A 24991-nucleotide genomic window follows, 5' to 3' on the forward strand; every position below is an offset into this window, starting at 1 on the left:
AGATGCAGTCACCTGTCTTCTCAGTTCTGATGCATCCACGGTGTTGGGTGAGAAGAGCTCAGCAGAAGTGCTGCACAGACGCTAGCCGTGCCAGGTCCTCAACCTCCTGCTAATTGCCCTGCATCCTTCTTTATGCCTCTGTTGCAGTGATACATGCTAGGGACCCCGCCTGGGCTCATGCTTTTCATCGCCCCAAGTGTTGGATCCTAGCGGTCATTCAAAGTCATTGGGGTCAAACAGACTCCATGCTACAGATGGAGGACACCATTAATGGATCCCCTTTCTCTGTTTCTGCTTCCATCTCCTATGCTTTGTGCAACTTGTCTACTTCACCCTTCTCCAATGTCTTTTCTGGCCCTCTGTGTGAGCATCAGGGACTGGGTTTGGAGAAACCTCATCAGCAACAGGTGGCACCAGGTGTCAGTAGGTGCCTACCATCCAGTTCCTACCCCTGCCCAAGAGACCCCAGAGGCCCCATGGATCCTGTTCTAGCATCAGCATGCCCTCCAAATGGTGTCTCGCCTGCAGGTGTCTCCATGTGGTGGAGCCATCACTGCCAGGATCATTTCCAGCCCTACTCTCCATGCCAGCCAATGGGAGACATTTGGCTTTTCCACAGGTGCCCACTGACAGTGCCCCAGAAGACACGGATGTCACTTTCCTGGGTGCCACATGCTGGCAGGAGAGGGACATCTCACAGTCACTCCACCAAGGAGAGAGGGCTATGGTAACCCTATGTTACGACATCTGCTGTTGATAGCTGTGAACATAATAAGATGTGGAGCACTAGTTCATTTGGTTATGATGGCCTGCACTGGTGCATGGTGGCACAGGTCCAGCCACTAGACAGCAGAACAATGAAATAGCAACAGTAGCATTACAACAAGTTTGGCACATGCAGCCCGCAGACAACACCACCATGCAAATCAGACTAGCGACTTACCTATTATAATCCTAATGTGGAGGGCTCTCTCTCTCATTCTATTATGTTTCATTTGTATGCTCACTTGATTCCACTCTTGGGATGCTTGTCACCTGTTTGGGCTTGGTCTACCTATGTACACAGACTTTGTTTGGAACTTGTGATTGCTTTATCACTGAAGTGATTTGGTCACTCTATGTGTACTTATTTGTGTGTTTTACTACAGGCCTCTTTCTATATCAAATAAAGGTGGTGATTTTTAAATTATTTTCAGTTAACCAGAACACAGTAACTATAAATATATTGGGTACATCGTTAGCTAGTAGCTCTTCTAATTCCTCTTGTTTTTTACATAGAATATTGAACATTAAAATAAAACTCATTCAGACTTATTATTGTAGTCATGATAGCACTTTTTTCCCTCCCCTGGAGGCCAAAATTTCTTATTCTTTAGGTGTGTGGTTCCTGGTGCTTCTTCCGATGGGTTCTAGCACTGTACCAGTAGTCAGCAAAGTATCTGATGCTGATATGCTACTACTGTTCACAGTGTTGAAAATGATGTTGCTACTTATGCTGTTGCTAGTTCTGCTACTGCTACTGTCGTTGATGGCATTGCTGATAATACATCTGCTACTGCTGCTGATGCTGGAGATGATACTATGGTTGTTGGTTTTATTTCTGCTGCTATTATTGTTGCTGGTTTGACTATTACTTTTGCTGCTACTACTGTTGTTAGTGATCTTACTGACATTGCATCTGCTACTGTTATTGGTTCTGCTGTCAGTACTATTATTGGGTCTATTGTTGCAGTAGACAATACAGATGATGCTGCTATTGTTGGTTCTGTATATGCTATTGCTGTTGCTACCATTGTTGTAGCTACTTTTGCTGTTTTTGTTGGTATGGCTACTATTTTCACTGTTACTATTATTGTTTGCACAGCTGCTTCTTCTTATGGTGATACTGCTATTTGTGTTGTTATACCTACTGTTCTTGCTACAAATGCAGTTTTATTTCTATTTTTCCTGGTGTTGTGTTTAGCTATTTGTTTGATTCAACCTTTGTCCCAGCATTGGCTAATGATTGCCAATTTGTAGTCAGCTTCTTAGAAGGTTTTCTTTCTGAAACAATGATGGCTATAGTTTTGGATATCAGTTTTTTGCCTCATCTGTTCACAGGATGGCCACATCCAATATGAAATCTGTGACCAGTACATCTACATCTACATGAATTTTCTGTAATTCACACTTAAGTGCTTGGTTGAGAGTTCATAGAACCACCTTTAGGTGACTGTTCCACTCTTGAATAGCATATGGAAAAAATGAACATGTAAAGGATTCTGTGTGAGCTCTGATTCCTCTTATTTTATTATGATGATCATTTCTCTCAATGTAGGTGGGAGTACAATAATTTGCGTTTGAAGGAGAAACTTGGTAATTGAAATTTTGTGAATAAATCTTGCTGCAATGAAAAACTGATTGCTACCCCAACTCATGTATCATACTCAAGACATTTTCTCCCTTATTTCATGGTAAAACAGAACAGGGTGCTCTCCTTCAAACTTTTTCAGTGTGCTCTGTCAATCCCATCTGGTAAGGATATCACACTGCCCAGCAATACCCCAAAACAGAGTGGACAAGTATATCACAGGCACGGTTTTTAGTTGTTTTGTTTCATCTTCAAGATGTTCTGTCAATAAAACACAGTCTTTAGTTGCAACATTTTCAATGTGATGACTCTAATTTAAGTGAGGAACAATGTCAAAATCCTTCTGGAAATCTAACAGTATGGTAGCAACTTGAGATCACCTGTTGATAGCACACATTACTTCATGTGAATAAAAAGGCATTTGTGTTTCACAGGATTGATATTTTCTGAATATGTACTGGTCATGTGTCAATAGATCATTTTCTTTGAGTATTTCATAATATTCAAATACAAGCCATGTCCATGATACGGAATTTCTGAAGGGGCTGTAAATATCTCGGTAAAGTTTGTTTGCAACTTTGATTTCCATATTTACACATGATTATTTTTTAAATCATACCACTGTAGTATATTTCAGACAATGACATTTGTCATCACTTAACACTTCTGGGCTGAGATGCCATGGTCCATACATAACACTCTCCCCTGACGCTTCGCCTTCAACTGCAGAAGGCATGCTCTGAGGACAATTGGCGAACTGCAACGGGAGCGTGAGTGAGCGCTGTATATATAAACCGTCCAGAGGGCACCTCTGTCAATCACATGACGTCAGCTGTGCTATGATCTCTGATATTGCCATCTTTCTCAATTGAAATTAATCGACTGTCATGCTGTTGCAGCAATGCTGACATCCATATCTTATCCAGCTTAATGCCTTCATCTTTTCTACTAAAATTATTGCAGTGTTTGGCAATCTCAATGACCTCTCTGTACGTTTGCACATAATAATGTGACATCTTTGCTATGACGGTTGTCTCACTAAACTTTATTTCATGATCACCTTCCTGAAACACATGTACTGCTACAGCCGATTTATCAATGTGTCTGAGGTGACAGTTCCTTTTATGTTCACGCAGACAGGTATTGACGCTTCTTTTTGTTGTGCCTATCTAGACCTTTCCACAACTGCATGGAATTTTATAGACACCTGGTGTAGCTAGAGGATATCGTTCATCTTTTACGGATCTTAAACATTCTTTTATTTTCATGGTGGGTCTGATAACAGTTTCCACATCATACTTGCTTAAGATTTTTCCAATACGATCAGTGACCTTACTGATAAATGGTAAGAACACTTTCCCCTTGGGTTGGTGTCGATCCTCGTCCATCCTGGTTGTCAGTTTAGGGTGTAGTACACGATCTATCTCTCTGTTGGAACACCCATTCTTCTTGAAGGTCGCTCTAAGGTGTTCAGTCTCATCATCCAAGTGAGCTGGTTCACATATTTTGTGCACCCTGTCTATTAATGTTTTAATCACCCCTCTTTTATGTCTTTGGTGGTGGTTAGAATCTCTCTGCAGATAACGGTCAGTGTGTGTGTGTCTTTTCTGAAAACCTTATGACCCAATCATCTGTCCTCTCATTTCATTACAGTCACATCTAAGAAGTTCAGGTGACCATCAGTTTCTTTTTCTTGGATTAATACTATTCAGATGTGACAGGAAGGCATCCATTTCCTCTTCGCCATGTGTCCATATAACAAATGTATCATCTACATAAAGATACCATCTGGCTGGTCTTTTTTTGCTGTTTGCAGCACCCATTGTTGAAAGTTCTCCATGAACAAGTTAGCCACAGGTGGACTAAGAGGACTCCCCATAGCCATCCCGTTAATCTGTTCATAAAAAACATTATTATATTGAAAATAAGTTGTTGTAAGGCAATGTCTGAATAATGCCAAAATATCACTAGGAACAATGTCCACTATACATGTGATCGCTTAGCGGACATTGTTCCTAGTGATATTTTGGCATTATTCAGACATTGCCTTACAACAACTTATTTTCAATATACTAATGTTTTTATGAACAGATTGATGGGGTGGCTATGGGGAGTCCTCTTAGTCCAGCTGTGGCTAACTTGTTCATGGAGAACTTTCAACAATGGGTGCTGCAAACAGCTAGAAAAAGACCAGCCAGATAGTATTGCTATGTAGACGATACATTTGTTATATGGACCCATGGGAAAGAGGAAAGGGATGCCTTCCTGTCACATCTGAATAGTATTAATCCAAGAATTCAATTCACTATGGAAAAGGAAATTGATGGTCACCTGAACTTCTTAGATGTCACTATAATCAAAAGAGAGGACGGATAATTGGGTCAGAAGCCTTTCAGGAAAGACACACACACTGATCGCTATCTGCAGAAAGATTCTAACCACCAACAAAGACATAAAAGAGGGGTGATTAAAACATTAATAGATAGGGTACACAAAATATGTGAACTAGCTCACTTGGATAATGAGATTGAATACCTTAGAGTGACCTTCAAGAAGAATGGGTATTCCAACAGAGAGATAGATCGTGCACTACACCCTAAACTGACAACCAGGATGGACGAAGATCGACACCAACCCAAGGGGAAAGTGTTCTTACCATTTATCAGTAAGGTCACTGATTGCATTGGAAAAATCTTAAGCAAGTACGATGTGGAAACTGTTATCAGACCCACCACGAAAATAAAATAATGTTTAAGATCCGTAAAAGATGAACGACATCCTCTAGCTACACCAGGTGTCTATAAAATTCCATGTAGTTGTGGACAGGTCTATATAGGCACAACAAAAAGAAGCATCAATACCCGTCTGCATGAACATAAAAGGAACTGCCACCTCGGACACACTGATAAATCGGCTGTAGCTGAACATGTGTTTCAGGAAGGTGTTCACGAAATAAAGTTTAGTGAGGCAAGCATCAAAGCAAAGATGTCACATTATTATGCGCGAATGTACAGAGAGGTCATTGAGATTGCCAAACACTGCAATAATTTTAATATAAGAGATGAAGACATTAAGCTGGATAAGATATGGATGTCAACATTGCAGCAACAGCGTGACAATCGATTAATTTCAATTGAAAAAGTTGGCAATATCAGATATCATAGCTCCGCAGACGTCATGTGACTGACAGCAGCTCCCTCTGGATGGCTTATATATGCAGTGCTCACTCACGCTCCCGTTGCAGTTTGCCGATTGTCCTCAGAGCATGCCTTCCTCAGTCGAAAGCAGAAGCACACTTTCAAATTTCTTGGAGCTATTTCTGTTTCATTTTTATAAATATCATTCAATTCATTTGTTAGGACTAAACAATTGTTTATATGTACATTACTACGATCAGCAAATAGTTCTAGGTCAATTATTACTGAAAAGGGAGGACAAGATTTGATTAAATTGGTTTCTTTTTGCTTTGAAAACTGTCATGAGTTCTGCTGGTCCACAATAATGACTGTCTAGTCATATATTATTTTACTGTTTTTACTCATTGTCTGTCTACATTTGTGCTCAGAAACTTCCTCACATAGATTGACTGATATATTTTCATCACTAACCACTTGCAGCACTAGAAATCTGTTGTTCTATGTAACTGGTACAATGTCATAATTTACTCTTTTAGCAATCAGTTTCTGAGAACAGTTTATGGGTTAAATCAATCATAATTATAGAAGATTTTTTGACTGTGTTCAATCTTTTGTGTGCAGATAGCTACACCATGACAAAATTACAGTTTGGAATTTTTATTGGAAGGTGATCAAGTTCATTCTTTTAAGATTTTCTATCTGTTAAATTCGAGATGCAGTTACTTAATATTTGTAATTCAGACCTATGATATTATTTCTCAAGGATCATTCTACATTCTTCACACTGTAATGATACTTCACTTAATATATAGTGCACAGCAGCTTCACTGCAGATTTCATGCAGCAGCAGAATATTGTGTTGAGTGCTTCAGCATTTGGTTCAAACACTAATCCTGAAGATGTACCTTTAGCTGTATAGTAATTTGTGCTTTTCATTCTGTTCCGATAAGTGGCATTGCATAAACTATACTATATCGTACATGTTAATGCTGGAACGACTACAAAGTAATTACTTTTGAAAGTTAATTACATGCCCAAAGTTCTCTGTGTGGCAAACACTCACACTGTCTCTGGTTTACGAACACATTAATACTTACTTCAAAGACAACAATGACCTCTTACATTTTGAGTGTTTCGGTGTAGAATTTTGAAGTAATCTTTGCAGGGACCTCTTAAAAACATTTTCTTATACATATTATCTTCCTTCCTACCTCATAGACCCATAAATTTACAAATATAAGATACAATAGACTACTTCCACTCTCTCATGAAAGAGCATGAATAGTCAGCTGCCTATGAATATGACTTTAGACAAGCAAGAATTAAATTAAATCCTATATTATAATTCAAATGTTAATATGTTATAAAGAGGACTGAAAAGTATATGGTTTATGAATGGAACAAATATTAACAAACCTGGTATGATAGGTGTGATTAATCCTCCATAACGAACTCCATATGGAAACCACAGATGCATTAGTTCACCAACAATGCGACCTAGAGCAGCACCAATTTTGAACACTGGGATGAAGCTGCCAGCTGGCACTGGTATTGTTGAGGCAATTATTGAGAATATGAACTGTTTGCAAAAAGAAAGGGAAATGTGAGTGTTCAGTAAAAATAACCAACACAGAATCAAATATTCTATTTCAGTGCACATCAAGAAATTCATTTTTCGATGTTTACATTGATCAGATAGTGTATTAGTCCACTGGTGGTCAAAAGAAATTTTATACACTTCAACTCCATGCAACAACACATATGGTTTCTTTCATTTCAGGAGCAGGTTCAACACTTTATCACAAGCCATTGTATATTTTATGTTTTAGAATTTATTTCTTTGTAGAAGTGGTGTGTTCAAAATGGATGGGACTGTGACAAATCCCATGAAAAGAAAATTGGATATTCAAAACATCACACATTGGAATAGAAGACTTCAAGTCTACCGTTCATTCTGGGAAAAATAATTTCCAGAATTACGGCCAGTTCCAGGAAATGTATATAAAGCAAGGTGTACCTTATGTGTTGGAAAAGCTGGTGAGGAATTTTCAATTTCACATGGCACTGTAACTGATGTTAGGCATCATTTTAACAGTGTCAAACACAAACACACACACTTAACATTAGTAAAAACCACACTGATGAAAAGTCTCTACAAGGTGACTCTGTTGAAGCAGACAATGTATATAGTAGGTGCATGCTAATTTTAACATTTGTGATTTTCAAGGTAATAATAGACCTGTTTAGGCAATTATAAAAAGATGCTAGTATTAGTGCTTCTTCCTTTGTTTCCAGATAATGGAATCTGAGGATACATTTGTGTTTCACACAGTTAAGCATCATCTTAGCTATGCCAGCACTGACTGCAATGTAAAAATATCTTCTCAATTATTCTTGGATTTCACAAATGCAAATAAAATCATGTATGGTAAAACAAAATGTGAGGCATTAATTACTGGTGTTTTGGGACCAAATAGCATCAATAATTTAACTCAGAAATTGGAGCATAACAAGTTTTTTGGTGTGGGGCTTGATGCTTCCAACAAAGGTAATCAAAAGTTTTATCTTATTTGTGTAATGTTCTTTGATGTGTTCCAAGCAAGTGTGTCCCACAAAGTTCTAGATTTCCATGAGGACTCTGATGAATATGCATCTGCTGTGTCTGAACAGATCTTGAAAAGGATTGCAAAACATGAGTTTAATTTGTCCCAGGTTTCAAGTTTTAATGGAGATAATACAAATGCAATCTATGTTTATATTCACTTAAAAAAGGAAAATTGTGGTATAGTGAAATAAGACTGATAGGCACATATAGTCCACAACTGGTCAAAATCTGGTATGGACACTATGTCAGAAGATGTTGAAATGTTGGTAATTAAGACTTTCAACTATTTCTCAGAGACAGCTAAGAGGGTATCTCAGTTGAAAGATTTCTTTCAGTTTGTTGATATAGAACACAATGTTTTGTTGAGACATGTACCTACAAGGTGGTTAAACCTAAAGGCTGCCATTGAAAGATTGTTGAAAAATCTTCCTGTTATTATGTCACACTTTTCTAGTGCAGATGATTGCTTCAGCTTCATTAACAACAATTTGATAGGTGTGTGCGGTTCAGGAAAACAACTTATTTTAGTGGTAGTATATCTATAATTTTCTGTGCACTTAACTGACATTTTTTTGAATGGTGTATGCAACTCATAAAAAAATGAACTGACAATTTGTGAAGTATACTGTTTAATGAAGAAAGTATAAATGATCTTTTTTTTTAAATTATATATATATATATATATATATATATATATATATATATATATATATATATATATAAGTTGCAGCAGTTACTAGGCAAATTGGAGGACTTGATCCCAGGCGAAAAACACAACTGGAAGAATGCAGACATATATATATGATTGTCTGAAATATTTAAATAAATGATTTGATTTTGATGAGAGAAATGTTTTGTCCTTAATGGATTGCATATAACTTGATAAAAAAAAACTGTGTTTCAAAATAATTTGAAATTACCCGAATCACTTTGTATTGTTGATTTCCTTAGTGTAGGTAATATGTATTCAGAGGTCACTATGGTTTCTGATATGTTTTGGGGGAAAGGGAATGAGCATTTAAAAGCAAAGTTAGCTACTATGACAATACCACAGAGATGGGTCTACATTATAGAAATGATTGGCACATCAAAATTGTGCAGTGTTATATCGGAGAGGGACTCAATGGAACTATGAGAACATAGAATATGTGAGCAGTAAAGGTAAAGTGATTTATGAGAGGAAGATTCAGAGAGAGCACATGAAACAAATGCATCATAAATTAATGAACAAAAGAAAATCAGAATGTCACCGGATAGCAACAATGATTCCACTACAGACAGTACCAATACTTGAAATCAAGTTGTTTGCAGGCCATGGAAACTAATGACAGATTGCACTTCTGGCCGCTCTCTTGGTCCTGCCATATGGAGAACATATACCCTTCACAAAACATGGTGAGGAGCAACATGAGAAGGACATTTGCTCAATGAAGATTGCTTGCACCCTCTGCATGATGTGCTTCTAGAATCTGGCTGCTCTCTATGGGACATCAACTTTGCATTGATCTATAGACTCATAATTCCTGTACTACTAACAACTTTTGCAAGGACACACAGACTTTTTTGTATTATTCTTCCACAGTCTATCTTGCTAGATTATGCCAACTTAGCACATTCAAGATTTTGTGAATTTTTAATTTCTCCAGTGGTTGCTTTAATTCAGAGCTCATAAAGGCTGTGCATGCTGGTACACACATTACTAGTGTGTACAAAAGTGGCACAGGATTCTGGCCACAGTTCAGAGCACAGTATGCGAACCCATACTGCATTCAGTGAAGAAAAACATGAATCCTGCATTTGTTAAACTTTGGCAGAAGCAATGAACACTGCATCAGCAACAAGTGTATCAAAATCAACAGCAACCAGCCTGTTTGGAAAAGTGGATGGAGACACTAGTCAAGCTGATACAACAACTTCTGGTACAAGCAGCAGAGCTGGTACACCAACTACCACAACTTGCACCTTTCCAGCCAGATGCAGAAGACTGAAACAGCTACTATCAATGCCTCTCCATTCCCTACTGAGCATGTAAAATTATGGCACTGCTTTGCAACAATTCTGTCTACTAATTCTAAGTTGATGAATTTCCTTTGCAAACTTAATGTGGTGTCACCGCCAGACACCACACTTGGTAGGTGGTAGCCTTTAAATCGGCCGTGGTCCATTAGCATACGTCGGACCCGCGTGTCGCCACTATTAGTGATTGCAGACCGAGCACCGCCACATGGCAGGTCTAGAGAGACTTCCTAGCATTCGCCCCAGTTGTACAACTGACTTTGCTAGCGATGGTTCACGGACAAAATATGCTCTCATTTGCCGAGACGATAGTTAGCATAGCCTTCAGCTACGTCATTTGCTACGACCTAGCAAGGTGCCATTACCAGTTACTATTGATATTATGAATCATGTACAGTCAAGAGCGATGCTCATCATTAATGGATTAAAGTTAAGTATTCCACCAGCTACGTCCGTTTTTTCTAAATTCTAATGTCCTTGACCTGTTCTAGACCTCACGCCAGCCTGCGTAAGCTAAAACGCGTACCTTTCGGCTTCCTCTCATAACACGGTGTTGGCCCTCCTGCCAAGCCACAACATTGGCGACGAGGCCACATTGCGTTCTTAACTATATTGCCCTGATTTACTTGTGTAATGGCTTCGCCACCATCTCCAGATGTACTGTCCGAATTTTATCGCTTACAGAATCAGCAGACGCAGGCCTTACTGGATGCCCTTGGACAGCTCGTCCAGGGTCAATGTGCGAAGCAAAACGATGTGGCAGCCGCCACTCCACTGCTAATGCAGCCACAAAACGCAGTTGCACCACCTTTTCGTCCTTTTGATGCTGCACTGGAAAGCTGGACGGAGTGGTCACACCAATTTGGATTCCATCTTGCTGCCTACAGAATTCAAGGTAACGAGCGGCAGCCTTTTTTGTTGTCCTCCGTAGGGGTGCACACGTACTGTGTGATAGTCAAATTATTTCCCAGACGCGACGTAGCAACTCTGTCCTACGAAGAAATTTTGTCTGCATTAGATGCATATTTCAAAGAATCAGTCAATGTTGTTGCCAAACGGTATACCTCCTTTCGTACAAAACGTACGGCAGGTCAGACTAATAGGGAGTGGGTTTGCAACCTTGCAAGGCCTTACTAGGGATTGTGCTTTTGAGTGTCAATGTGGACTCCCTTATTCAGATACTATGGTGCATGATGGAATTGCACAGAACGTTTCTGATGTTTGTATATGGGAACAGATTTTGAAACTAGTCAATACCTCCCTTCAACAAGTGATGGACATATTGGATCGACAGGACACACTTGACTTTGCTCAGGAATCATTTGAAACTTCGCCACCTGTGTGTCAGGTTAACTGGCCCGCCGGGCGAGCTGCACGGAACAGTAAACAGTCCTCGCACCCAGCCGCACCGCTGCCGCCAGGCTCTCAGCCACGTGTACTGCGCTGGCAAGCAAATGCAGTGCTAAAATCATGCCCGCGGTGTGCTACTAGACATTCGCGTGAGAATTACCCATCACGCCAAGCTATTTGCTTTTACTGTAATAAAAAAGGACATGTTGAAAGTGTTTGCCAGAAAAAGCTCAGATCGGAAGCTCAAAACCATTCCAGGCCCTTTGCTTCGTGCCAGAATCGGAATCGAACCAAGGATACTCAGGCTCGCGACACTTCGCCCATGGGGATTCATATAGTTCATGCCACTCCGCCCAGTGCCACTCTCTCTAACAGTGACTGTGTTCGTCCCACAAACAGCGTGCGTCGACATCGCAGGAACTCCCGTCAAGTCGCAAGTGATTTTGTACCAGTGTCAGTTCACGCTGCACGAGACAGTCGCTCTTGTTGTCAGCAGGACAATAAACTTTTTGTCGACTTGGACATTAATGGCAAAGTGATACCATTCCAGCTCAATACCGGGGCTGCAGTTTCACTGATCAATCAAGACACTTACGAACTGCTGGGCACACCTCCGTTGCATGCCGCAACTGTTAAGTTAACTACCTATTCAGGTCACAAGATCCCTGTGTTAGGACAGTGCAGCCTTGTTGCAACATACAAGGGACAAACAAAACTTATGTCATTTTACAACCTTCGTTCTTCTTCTGCAGTGAACTTGTTTGGTTTCGATTTATTTCAGTTGTTTAACTTGTCTATAGTAAATCAGGTCCTATCAGTGAACCAGACTGTGCCTTCCAACAGTGTTTCTCTTCTATGTGAAGAATTTGCAGAGATTTCTGCACCGGGCCTTGATTGCGCTAAGAACTATAAAGCACATTTGGAACTGAAAGTAAATGCGCAACCGAAATTAGCGCGCAATGTTCCCCACGCGTTGCGTGATGAGGTCGAGAAAACATTACATGATTTGGAATCACAAGGTGTAATTGAACATGTGCAGGCTTCTCTCTGGGCATCACCCTTAGTAATTTTGCCAAAACCTTCCGGAAAATTGACTCTTTGTGTGGACTTCAAGGCAAAAGTGAATCCACAACTATTGACTGCAACTTTTCCTTTACCCCGCCCGGCAGATCTTTTTGACAAACTGTGCCCAGGTAAATATTTTTTGAAGTTGGACCTAGCAGATGCGTACTTGCAAATACCAGTGGACGAAGAATCCCAGCGTGTTTTGGTGGTTAACACACATCTTGGTTTGTATCGATTCAAACGACTGCCATTCGGGTGTGCATCTGCCCCTGGATTGTTTCAGCAATATCTACAAACTGTTTGTGCATCAGTCCCTACTGCAGCAAACTATCTGGACGATATTGTGATCTCCGGAAAGATGGAAGAATAACATTTAGCCAATCTCAGAACATTATTTCAGGTCTTGCGACAAAATGGTCTTCATTTGCGGAAGGACAAATGTGTGTTTTTTGCTCGTGACTTGCCCTACCTGGGACATGTACTCAATACCCAAGGCATACATCCCCGTCCAGAGCACCTCCGTGCCATACAAGACTTGCCTTCGCCGCATAATTTGAAGCAGCTACAGAGTGTGCCGGGAAAAATTAACTATTTTCATCGCTATGTTCCACAGGCCTCTTCCATTTCAGCTCCGCTTCATCGCTTATGCTGTAAAGGTGTTCCGTTCGTCTGGACGACGTAATGCGAACGCGCCTTTCGCCAGTTGAAATCGGCGTTGCTTTCCAATACTTGCCTTACGCCATTCGATACCCGGAAGCCCCTTTTGTTGATGGTGGATGCATTGGATTTCGGGATCAGTGCTGTGCTTGCGCACAAAGATGGATTGCACGATCGTCCTATTGCCTTTGCGTCCAAATTGCTCTCGTCTGCGAAAAGAAATTATTCACAGATCAAGAAAGAAGCATTGGCTCTCGTATTTGGTGTTACAAAGTTTCATGATTTCTTGTATGGTCATCACTTTACCATCCTCACAGACCACAAACCTTTGACATCGCTTTTTCAACCAACGAAGCCTGTACCTCCACGTACAGCGCAGAAATTCATTCGCTGGTCTATTTTCCTCTCGCAGTACCACTATGATATCTTGTATCGGTCCACTGCTCAGCACGGAAATGTCGATGTGTTGTCCCATTTGCCTGTTGCTGAGGATAGAGCATTCGATTCCTCTGAACTTGCTTGCATGTTCATTGATTCGGAAACCGATGACGTGGTCGAATCGTTTCCAATTGATTTTCGTCGTGTAGCTACAGCCACAGCTGCCGATGCTGCCCTTGCTACTGTTCTGCGTTTTGTTGCTACGCAATGGCCCTTGTCAAAGTCACAGATCGGGGATCCGTTGGTTCGCTGATTTTTTGCTCACCAGGAGAGACTTTTTGTACGATGTGGTGTTTTGCTGTTGTGTTCGGATAATGATCAGTCCAGGGTCGTGGTCCCACATTCGTTACAGTCCTCTGTCTTACAGCTTTTCCACCAAGGACATTGGGGTATAGTGCAAACGAAACAACTTGCTTGTCAGCACTGTACTTGGTTCAGAATCGATGCCGCGATTACGAATATGTGCTCTTCTTGCAGGGTGTGTGCCGAACAACAATCAGCACCACCGCAGAAATTCTTTGCATGGCCAAAAGCCACTTCCCCTTGGCAATGCTTACACGTCGATTTTGCTGGTCCATTCTGGAATGCTCGATGGGTGGTTGTGGTAGATTCATTCAGTAATTTTCCTTTTGTTGTCTGGATGTCTTCCACAATGTGACCTGTCACCATCCAAGCGTTATCTGCTATCTTTTGCATTGAAGGTCTTCCACAGACTATTGTTTCGGACAATAGCCCATAATTCATGTCCGCAGAATTTCAGTCATTCTGCAAGGCCAATGGTATTCAACATCTGATGTCCATGCCGTTTTCGCCACAGTCAAACGGTGCTGCTGTACGATTGGTCAGGACTTTCAAGTCACAGATGTTGAAGTTGAAAGAGTCGCATTCTCGGGTATTGCTCTTTTTGTCCTCGTATCGGTCTCAGCCCCGAGATGGTCGCTCGCCAGCTGAGTTGCTTCACGGTCGCCCTCATCGCACCTTGATGTCTTTGCTACATCCGCCGCATCAGGTTCCTGTGCAGCGGCAGACACCTGCTTTTGCCCCAGGCGACGTTGTCTACTACCGCCACTATCGAGGTTCACGGCGTTGGCTCGAAGGGCGCATTCTTCGCTGCTTCGGCTGTGCTATGTATCTGGTTTTGGGGGCCTCTGGTGAGGTGCGTTGGCATCTCAATCAGCTGCATCTCTGTCGTCGCACAGGATCTGCCGCTCCCCGTCTGCTTTCAGTGATGGTGCCGTCCGGTCAGCACCCTGGGAACCCATCTACTGGCTCGCCTCAGCCGCAGGTGTTACCGACGCTGTCTTCCATTTTTCCCCATGGCGACGCGCTGCCGCCACCTGTTCTCCCGCCGGCGACGCCCGCATTGTACGCGTCACTGCAACCGCCGGGCGCCTCCCTGGGTCACGCGCCGCCGATCGCTTCCCGTGACCAGTTGTCCTCCGCCATGGAACTCTTGCCCGCTCTGGACCATATGTTGTCCTCGCCCATTGGGTGCCCCGGCCCGATGGAGATTGACCCTTCGGCCCCTCCTGTCTCTCTGCGGGCGCATACACTGCATGTTGGCGTGCACCCTGGAGCAGGTTTTCAGGCGTTTCCTAGCTCCCCGTGGTTTGAATGGCAGGGTGCGGGTGGCACAGCCTCGCCTGTTGTTAGGCTGTCCACCTCGTCGCATACATCAACATGGGGTCTTCCCCACGGCGGGCGGAAGCCTTATGCCACAACCGTCTGCCGATTTGCGGGGGAGGAATGTGGTGTCACCGCCAGACACCACACTTGCTAGGTGGTAGCCTTTAAATCGGCCGTGGTCTCTTAGTATATGTCGGACCCGCGTGTCGCCACTATCAGTGATTGCAGACCGAGCGCTGCCACACGGCAGGTCTAGAGAGACTTCCTAGCACTCGCCCCAGTTGTACAACCGACTTTGCTAGCGATGGTTCACTGACAAAATACGCTCTCATTTGCCGAGACGATAGTAAGCATAGCCTTCAGCTATGTCATTTGCTATGACCTAGCAAGGCGCCATTACCAGTTACTATTGATATTATGAAACATGTACAGTCAAGAGCGACGCTCATCATTAATGGATTAAAGTTAAGTATTCCACCAGCTACGTCCATTTTTTCTAAATTCTAATTTCCTTGACCTGTTCTAGACCTCACGCCAGCCTGCGTGAGCTAAAACGCGTGCCTTTCGGCTTCCTCTCATAACACGGTGTTGGCTCTCCTGCCAACCCACAACACTTAAGACATTAGTAGATTTAGGAACTTCAGAATTTTCAGAAATTTCTACACTGCTTTCTTCATACCATGAATGAAGTTGTTATTTAGTACAAGCCTGACTAAACTTTTTTCGGTGTCACAAATGTAATCATTAGGTTTTCTCCTGATCGGGAAGTGTGTTTGCAGTCACTAAAGTTGGACAGTACAGTCCTAGGAGAGGTTTCCAAACTTGCTCAGGCTGACGATGTTTCACGTTAGGGACAACACATGTTCAAGGAACAACATATGACTTCTGTCAGTAACTCATGCTGTTTCCACAGAATATTGTGGAACTAATCAGCTTCTGGTAGTAACATCATTGAGCCTTCTGTACAAAGTTCCTCTCATTCTCACATCAAATCACAAAAACTTATCCTTTTGTGGAGACTCCACTAAGCAAGCTCATGATTCTGTCGCTATTACAGCACATTTGGATAACCACTCATCTACATTCAGTACAGATTCTGACCACCTGTTCCATTATTTCCTGCTTGGGTGGCCACAATGTTATGATACACACTCCTGACAGCAGTGTCCTCATGAATGAACATGCCGCTCAGAATGTTAAAAGCTTGTTCACTTTGCCACTGTGTGTGGCAGCTGCACACTACCTTCTGCACTGTGACATGGGCATAAACAAGTTCAAATTGTCTTGCCTCAATTAGATCCTTTTATGATGCAACTGCAGAAAATGTGGATCACACTCACCATTTTCCATCACCTGGTTACTCTTCAAGTGGATAAAGGACCTTCCACGTCTCTCATAAATGAAGACATCTATGCTCAGATTGAGTCTCCCAAATTGCTTCCAGCCCACCAGCATCTTATGAGTTACAGCCAACAGCACAGGTTCCTCTGCAGTCACTGCAAGATGAGAGCCTGCTACAAGAATGTTGACAGAAAATAACTATTACTTGTAGCCACTTCAGACAATGTTCAGAATATTTTTGGTTCTGGTTCTTTTCACTCATTTGGCTTCCAACTTAACACTTCAGCTAACATGATTTCCCCTGTGACTCCATTCAACAATATTAAGAGGCTATGTGAAGAGTTTCATCTTTCTTCAGACCTGGACTTGGTTGTGCCACCAGTTACATGGTGTGCATAGAATTTCAGACCCACCCAATTCTCACTGCATTTCACAATATGTCCAGAGCTCAGATGGACTATCTTGAAGTGTTAGCCATATTGATGCCTGTTCCTACAAATTTTCGGGCTACTCCTTTGGTCCCCCCCATGAACCATGGACCTTGCCGTTGGTGGGGAGGCTTGCGTGCCTCAGCGATACAGATAGCCGTACCGTAGGTGCAACCACAACGGAGGGGTATCTGTTGAGAGGCCAGACAAACGTGTGGTTCCTGAAGAGGGGCAGCAGCCTTTTCAGTAGTTGCAAGGGCAACAGTCTGGATGATTGACTGATCTGGCCTTGTAACATTAACCAAAACGGCCTTGCTGTGCTGGTACTGCGAACGGCTGAAAGCAAGGGGAAACTACAGCCGTAATTTTTCCCGAGGGCATGCAGCTTTACTGTATGATTACATGATGATGGCGTCCTCTTGGGTAAAATATTCCGGAGGTAAAATAGTCCCCCATTCGGATCTCCGGGCGGGGACTACTCAAGAGGATGTCGTTATCAGGAGAAAGAAAACTGGCGTTCTACGGATCGGAGCGTGGAATGTCAGATCCCTTAATCGGGCAGGTAGGTTAGAAAATTTAAAAAGGGAAATGGATAGGCTGAAGTTAGATATAGTGGGAATTAGTGAAGTTCGGTGGCAGGAGGAACAAGACTTCTGGTCAGGTGACTACAGGGTTATAAACACAAAATCAAATAGGGGTAATGCAGGAGTAGGTTTAATAATGAATAGGAAAATAGGAATGCGAGTAAGCTACTACAAACAGCATAGTGAATGCATTATTGTGGCCAAGATAGATACGAAGCCCACACCTACTACAGTAGTACAAGTTTATATGCCAACTAGCTCTGCAGATGACGAAGAAATTGAAGAAATGTATGATGAAATAAAAGAAATTATTCAGATTGTGAAGGGAGACGAAAATTTAATAGTCATGGGTGACTGGAATTCGAGTGTAGGAAAAGGGAGAGAAGGAAACATAGTAGGTGAATATGGATTGGGGGACAGAAATGAAAGAGGGAGCCGCCTGGTAGAATTTTGCACAGAGCACAACATAATCATAACTAACACTTGGTTTAAGAATCATGAAAGAAGGTTGTATACATGGAAGAACCCTGGAGATACTAAAAGGTATCAGATAGATTATATAATGGTAAGACAGAGATTTAGGAACCAGGTTTTAAATTGTAAGACATTTCCAGGGGCAGATGTGGACTCTGACCACAATCTATTGGTTATGACCTGTAGATTAAAACTGAAGAAACTGCAAAAAGGTGGGAATTTAAGGAGATGGGACCTGGATAAACTAAAAGAACCAGAGGTTGTACAGAGATTCAGGGAGAGCATAAGGGAGCAATTGACAGGAATGTGGGAAATAAATACAGTAGAAGAAGAATGGGTAGCTTTGAGGGATGAAATAGTGAAGGCAGCAGTGGATCAAGTAGGTAAAAAGATGAGGGCTAGTAGAAATCCTTGGGTAACAGAAGAAATACTGAATTTAGTTGATGCAAGGAGAAAATATAAAAATGCAGTAAGTGAAACAGGCAAAAAGGAATACAAACGTCTCAAAAATGAGATCGACAGGAAGTGCAAAATGGCTAAGCAGGGATGGCTAGAGGACAAATGTAAGGATGTAGAGGCCTATCTCACTAGGGGTAAGATAGATACCGCCTACAGGAAAATTAAAGAGACCTTTGGAGATAAGAGAACAACTTGTATGAATATCAAGAGCTCAGATGGAAATCCAGTTCTAAGCAAAGAAGGGAAAGCAGAAAGATGGAAGGAGTATATAGAGGGTCTATACAAGGGCGATGTACTTGAGGACAATATTATGGAAATGGAAGAGGATGTAGATGAAGATGAAATGGGAGATATGATACTGCGTGAAGAGTTTGACAGAGCACTGAAAGACCTGAGTTGAAACAAGGCCCCCAGAGTAGACAATATTCCATTGGAACTACTGATGGCCTCGGGAGAGCCAGTACTGACAAAACTCTACCATCTGTTGAGCAAGATGTATGAAACAGGCGAAATACCCACAGACTTCAAAAAGAATATAATAATTGCAATCCCAAAGAAAGCAGGTGTTGACAGATGTGAAAATTACCGAACTATCAGTTTAATAAGTCACAGCTGCAAAATACTAACACGAATTCTTTACAGACGAATGGAAAAACTGGTAGAAGCGGACCTCGGGGAAGATCAGTTTGGATTCCGTAGAAATGTTGGAACACGTGAGGCAATACTGACCTTACGACTTATCTTAGAAGAAAGATTAAGGAAAGGCAAACCTACGTTTCTAGCATTTGTAGACTTAGAGAAAGCTTTTGACAATGTTGACTGGAATACTCTCTTTCAAATTCTAAAGGTGGCAGGGGTAAAATACAGGGAGCAAAAGGCTATTTACAATTTGTACAGAAACCAGATGGCAGTTATAAGAGTCGAGGGACATGAAAGGGAAGCAGTGGTTGGGAAGGGAGTAAGACAGGGTTGTAGCCTCTCCCCGATGTTGTTCAATCTGTATATTGAGCAAGCAGTAAAGGAAACAAAAGAAAAATTCGGAGTAGGTATTAAAATTCATGGAGTAGAAATAAAAACTTTGAGGTTCGCCGATGACATTGTAATTCTGTCAGAGACAGCAAAGGACTTGGAAGAGCAGTTGAATGGAATGGACAGTGTCTTGAAAGGAGGATATAAGATGAACATCAACAAAAGCAAAACAAGGATAATGGAATGTAGTCTAATTAAGTCGGGTGATGCTGAGGGGATTAGATTAGGAAATGAGGCACTTAAAGTAGTAAAGGAGTTTTGCTATTTGGGGAGCAAAATAACTGATGATGGTCGAAGTAGAGAGGATATAAAATGTAGGCTGGCAATGGCAAGGAAAGCGTTTCTGAAGAAGAGAAATTTGTTAACATCCAGTATTGATATAAGTGTCAGGAAGTCATTTCTGAAAGTATTCGTATGGAGTGTAGCCATGTATGGAAGTGAAACATGGACAATAAATAGTTTGGACAAGAAGAGAATAGAAGCTTTCGAAATGTGGTGCTACAGAAGAATGCTGAAGATTAGATGGGTAGATCACATAACTAATGAGGAGGTATTGAATAGGATTGGGGAGAAGAGGAGTTTGTGGCACAACTTGACTAGAAGAAGGGATCGGTTGGTAGGACATGTTCTGAGGCATCAAGGAATCACCAATTTAGTATTGGAGGGGAGCGTGGAGGGTAAAAATCGTAGAGGGAGACCAAGAGATGAATACACTAAGCAGATTCAGAAGGATGTAGGTTGCAGTAGGTACTGGGAGATGAAAAAGCTTGCACAGGATAGAATAGCATGGAGAGCTGCATCAAACCAGTCTCAGGACTGAAGACCACAGCAGCAACTCCTTTGGTGTTTCTTCACAAATCTGATGACAGACTTTATGTATATGGGAATTTTAAAGTAATGGTCAATGCTCAATCAATTCTTGAGACACTGCAATTCTCATCATATAGAACGTGTATCAAAACAGTCAGGTGCAAATATTTTTTGAAAACTGATCCAGCAGAGGCATATGTACAGTTATCATTGAACAAGACTTCCCAATAGTTCATGATAATCAATTTTACTTTAGCCTATATCACTACAATTGTTTCCCTTAGGTGTGACACTGCACTGAAGTCGTTCAGTATTATCCAGAACAGATTATCTGTGACATCCCATGATGCAGTAACTACCTGGATGACATCCTTGTCATAGGTGAAATGAAGGAAGCACATCTGTGCAATCTTCCTCCTTCTCTTCCAAACCTTTTTTAAGTTCTTCAGTTTTAGCCTACATTTCATAACTAACAGATTGTGGTCAAAATTTGCCTCTGCAACTGCACATGTTTTGCAGTTAAAAATGTAGTTTTCAGTCTCTGTGTCACCATTATGTGGTATAGTTCTATGGATGATTTACAATTGTATGACTGGGCAATATGTTGATGAAAACAATAACTGAAATGAAATTTCAAGAAAAATCAATGTTTTATCAATTCAGTCCCCAAACATAGCATTATATTAGAAATACATAAAATAAGAGAAAGGCAACCTCTCACATAGAGCAGATCCATGTGTGGAGCACAGTAACACATAACAGAAAACAGCATTCACACTACCTTTTGAGCACTACTCTTTTTCCAGCAATAGTACACACATTCATTACACACAAAACCACACAGACAACCAAACACACATATTAACACTTTGCAAAATTTTCTTTGTCATTGTTCCTGCACAAGTTGTGCAATACAACAAACCAACACGTAATTTGCGAGTCTCTGAGCACTCATGGACCCATGTGGTCACACAAAAACTGAATTTATTAAAAACCAATGCCACTTGAAATGAGTGGACATGTACTACTATATTGATCCTTCTCTGTGTTAAATTAATGGCTTTCTGCAAATTAGTGTGAATAAAAAAATTATTTGAACACAAGATTGGAGTCTACTGAAACATGAAACACAGTTTCAGTTTCTGAACTGAAATTCTGATCTTAGCTTCTGTTTACAGTTTAGAAACTCCAGTGTAAGTATGGCAACTGAGAAATGTGGGCACCCAAAGTTGTTTATAAACTGAACACAAGACACAAATACCAAATTACTGATGTAAACACTGTTCAAAATTGTGTTTTACATATCTGGTATATATGCCATAAATTCCAGTCATGTATTTCAGGCCATCAACAATAAAAATAAAATAAAAGTAAATAAATAAATAGGCAGAGAGAGAACTGAAATGTTTATGACAACCATATAATAGCACTTTCATTCATGTCACCAAGTCCTTGCATCAATGTACAGTGTGCCCATAATTAAAGCTCCACTTTCAAAATGTTATAGAAACAGAACCACTGCTGAGAATGACATCAAATTTCAATAGAATATTACAGATGCAGGGGGAAACATCAATGTGTGTGTGTCTGTGTGTGTGTGTGTGTATATGTGTGTGTGTGTGTGTGTCTAATATATATATATATATATATTAGAGGGAAACATTCCACACGGGAAAAATATATTTAAAAACAAAGATGATGTGACTTACCATACGAAAGCGCTGGCAGGTCGATAGAAACACACACAAACACATACATACACACAACTAGAATTTTGTGTGTATGTATGTGTTTGTTTGTGTTTCTATCGACCTGCCAGCACTTTCGTATGGTAAGTCACAACTACGTGGGAAAAATATATCTAAAAACAAAGATGATGTGACTTACCAAACGAAAGCACTGCCAGGTTGATAGACACACAAACAAACACAAACATACACACAAAATTCAAACTTTCACAACCAACGGTTGCTTCATCAGGAAAGAGGGAAGGAGAGGGAAAGACAAAAGGATGTGGGTTTTAAGGGAGAGGGTAAGGAGTCATTCCAATCCCGGGAGTGGAAAGACTTACATTAGGGGGAAAAAAGGACAGGTATACACTCGCACACACACACATATCCATCCGCACATACACAGTCACAAGCAGCTTGTGACTGTGTATGTGCGGATGGATATGTGTGTGTGTGCGAGTGTATACCTGTCCTTTTTCCCCCTAACGTATGACCCAATGATAAATGATGCCGTCAACCCTCTCCACATAGTCACCTTCCATTCCCGGGATTGGAATGACTCCTTACCCTCTCCCTTAAAACCCACATCCTTTCGTCTTTCCCTCTCCTTTCCTCTTTCCTGATGAAGCAACCATTGGTTGCGGAAGCTTGAATTTTGTGTGTATGTTTGTGTTTGTTTGTGTGTCTATCAACTTGCCAGCGCTTTCGTTTGGTAAGTCACATCATCTTTGTTTTTATATATATATAATATGTAAATGGGGTCAGCTACATATGACAGATGAATTGCAGTACAACAGCTATGGTTTGAGCTGCACATTACAACACCCATACTGTTCAATGACCATGATTGCACAAGTTTGGTAGTCAACAGTTGTGGCACTGTTAGGTGCCTATCCACCACAGCAGGGTAGTAGCACATCAGATGTTAAAAATTGGTTTTTAATTGGGCTGAAGCCAGAAACCACATAAAAACACAAATGAAATTTGTTTCAAATTGTAGTGAGAGTGGCACAAGACAGTCCAATATGCTGCCCACTGTTTTCTGCCACAAGCTGAAATCAAGAAACAGCATCTTCTACAACAGATCAAAGTGTCTCAGATGTTACATTCAGAATGTGTTGCTGAGTGCATGTCTTCAATTCAGCAACATTCATAATTGGAGCACTAAACATAACATCTTTCAGATAACCCCACAGCCAGAGGTCACATGGATTAAGATCAGGTGATCTGGACAACCAGACTCTAAGGAAATGGTAGCTGATAATTTTAACATTTATGAAATGACCCTGCAGCAGCCACTTCATTGGCCATGCAGTTTGCAAGGTCCACCATCTCAGACAAAAATGATACTTCCCACACATCCACACTGCTGGAGGGCTGGGATGACATTGGCATGCAGAAGACTCTCACAGCATTTACCAGTAACAGTACAGGTAACAGGACCTGCAGTACTCATCTCATCCAAAAAATATGACCCAATGATAAATGATGCCGTCAACCCTCTCCACATAGTCACCTTTGAAGAATGAAGTGGTACCAAATGATGTGCATGTGGATTTTCCATTGCCCATATTCTGTGTACTGACATCTCCTTTGAGATGGAAATGGGCACTATCTGTCCACAGAACATTCAGTGACCATTCATTGTCCACTACCATGTGGGCAAGAAATTACAGTGCACACATTTATCTTGCTGGCAGGCCAGCAGGAAGTAACTTCTAAACAGGGCTGGAAAGCAGTACAGGTCACACCAATATTCAAGAAAGGAAATTGGAGTAACCCATTGAAATACAGACCCATATCACTGACCTCAATTTGCAGTAGGATCCTGGAGCATATACTGTACTCGAACATTATGAACCACCTTGAAGAAAATGGCTTATTGGTACATAACCAACACTGATTCAGAAAATATCATTCTTGTGCAACACAGCTAGCTCTTTATTCCCATGAAGTAATGAGTGCTGTCGACAAGGGATCTCAGATCAATTCCATATTCCTAGATTTCCAGAAGGCTTTTGATACTGTTCCTCACAAGCGACTATTAATCAAACTGCATGCATATGGAGTATCGTCTCAGTTGTGTGACTGGATCTGTGATGTCCTCTCAGAAAGGTCACAGTTTGTAGTGATAGATGGTAAATCATCGAGTAGAACAGATGTGATATCTGGCATTCTGCGAGGTAGTGTCATAGGCCCTCTGCTGTTCCTGATTTACATAAATGATCTAGGTGATAATCTGGGCAGCCCCCTTAGATTGTTTGCAGATGATGCAGTAACTTACCATCTAGTAAAATCATCAGATGATCAATTCCAATTAGCAAATGATCTAGAGAGAATTTGTGTATGGTGCGAAAAGTGGCAATTGGCACTAAACAAAGAAAAGTGCGGGGTCATCCATATGGGTACTAAAAGAAGTCCGATAAATTTTGGGTATACAATAAATCACACAAATCTAAGGGCTGTCAATTCGACTACATACCTAAGAAATACAGTTACAAGCAACTTAAATTGGAAACACCACATAGACAATATTGTGGGGAAGGCGAAACAAAGGATGAGCTTTGTTGGTAGAACACTAAGAAGATGCGACAAACCCACTAAAGAGACAGCCTACATTACACTTGTCTGTCCTCTGCTGGAATACTGCAGCATGGTGTGGGATCCTTACAAGGTAGGATTGACAGAGGACATCGAAAAAATGCAAAGAAGGGCAGCCCATTTCGTCTTATCGCGCAATAGGGGTGAGAATGTCACTGATATGATAAGTGAGTTGGGGTGGCAGTCACTGAAACAAAGGGGGTTTTCGTTGTGGTGAGATCTATTTACGAAATTTCAATCACCAACTTTCTCTTTCGAATGTGAAAATATTTTGTTGACACCCACCTACAT

General features: G+C 41.3%; 1 protein-coding gene across 3 annotated transcripts in view; it reads right to left on the minus strand.

The window, feature by feature from the left end:
• LOC126470370 (chloride channel protein 2) overlaps positions 1–24991 on the minus strand; it is a 516483-nt gene that overhangs the window by 70207 nt on the left and 421285 nt on the right. For all 3 annotated transcript variants that reach the window (XM_050098184.1, XM_050098185.1, XM_050098187.1), the window contains exon 11: positions 6904–7066. In XM_050098184.1, the coding sequence (XP_049954141.1) occupies positions 6904–7066 (163 nt within the window). The remainder of the gene's footprint in view (positions 1–6903; positions 7067–24991) is intronic.

The sequence above is a fragment of the Schistocerca serialis genome, chromosome 3 (assembly GCF_023864345.2).
Source record: "Schistocerca serialis cubense isolate TAMUIC-IGC-003099 chromosome 3, iqSchSeri2.2, whole genome shotgun sequence".
Classification (NCBI taxonomy): domain Eukaryota; kingdom Metazoa; phylum Arthropoda; class Insecta; order Orthoptera; family Acrididae; genus Schistocerca; species Schistocerca serialis.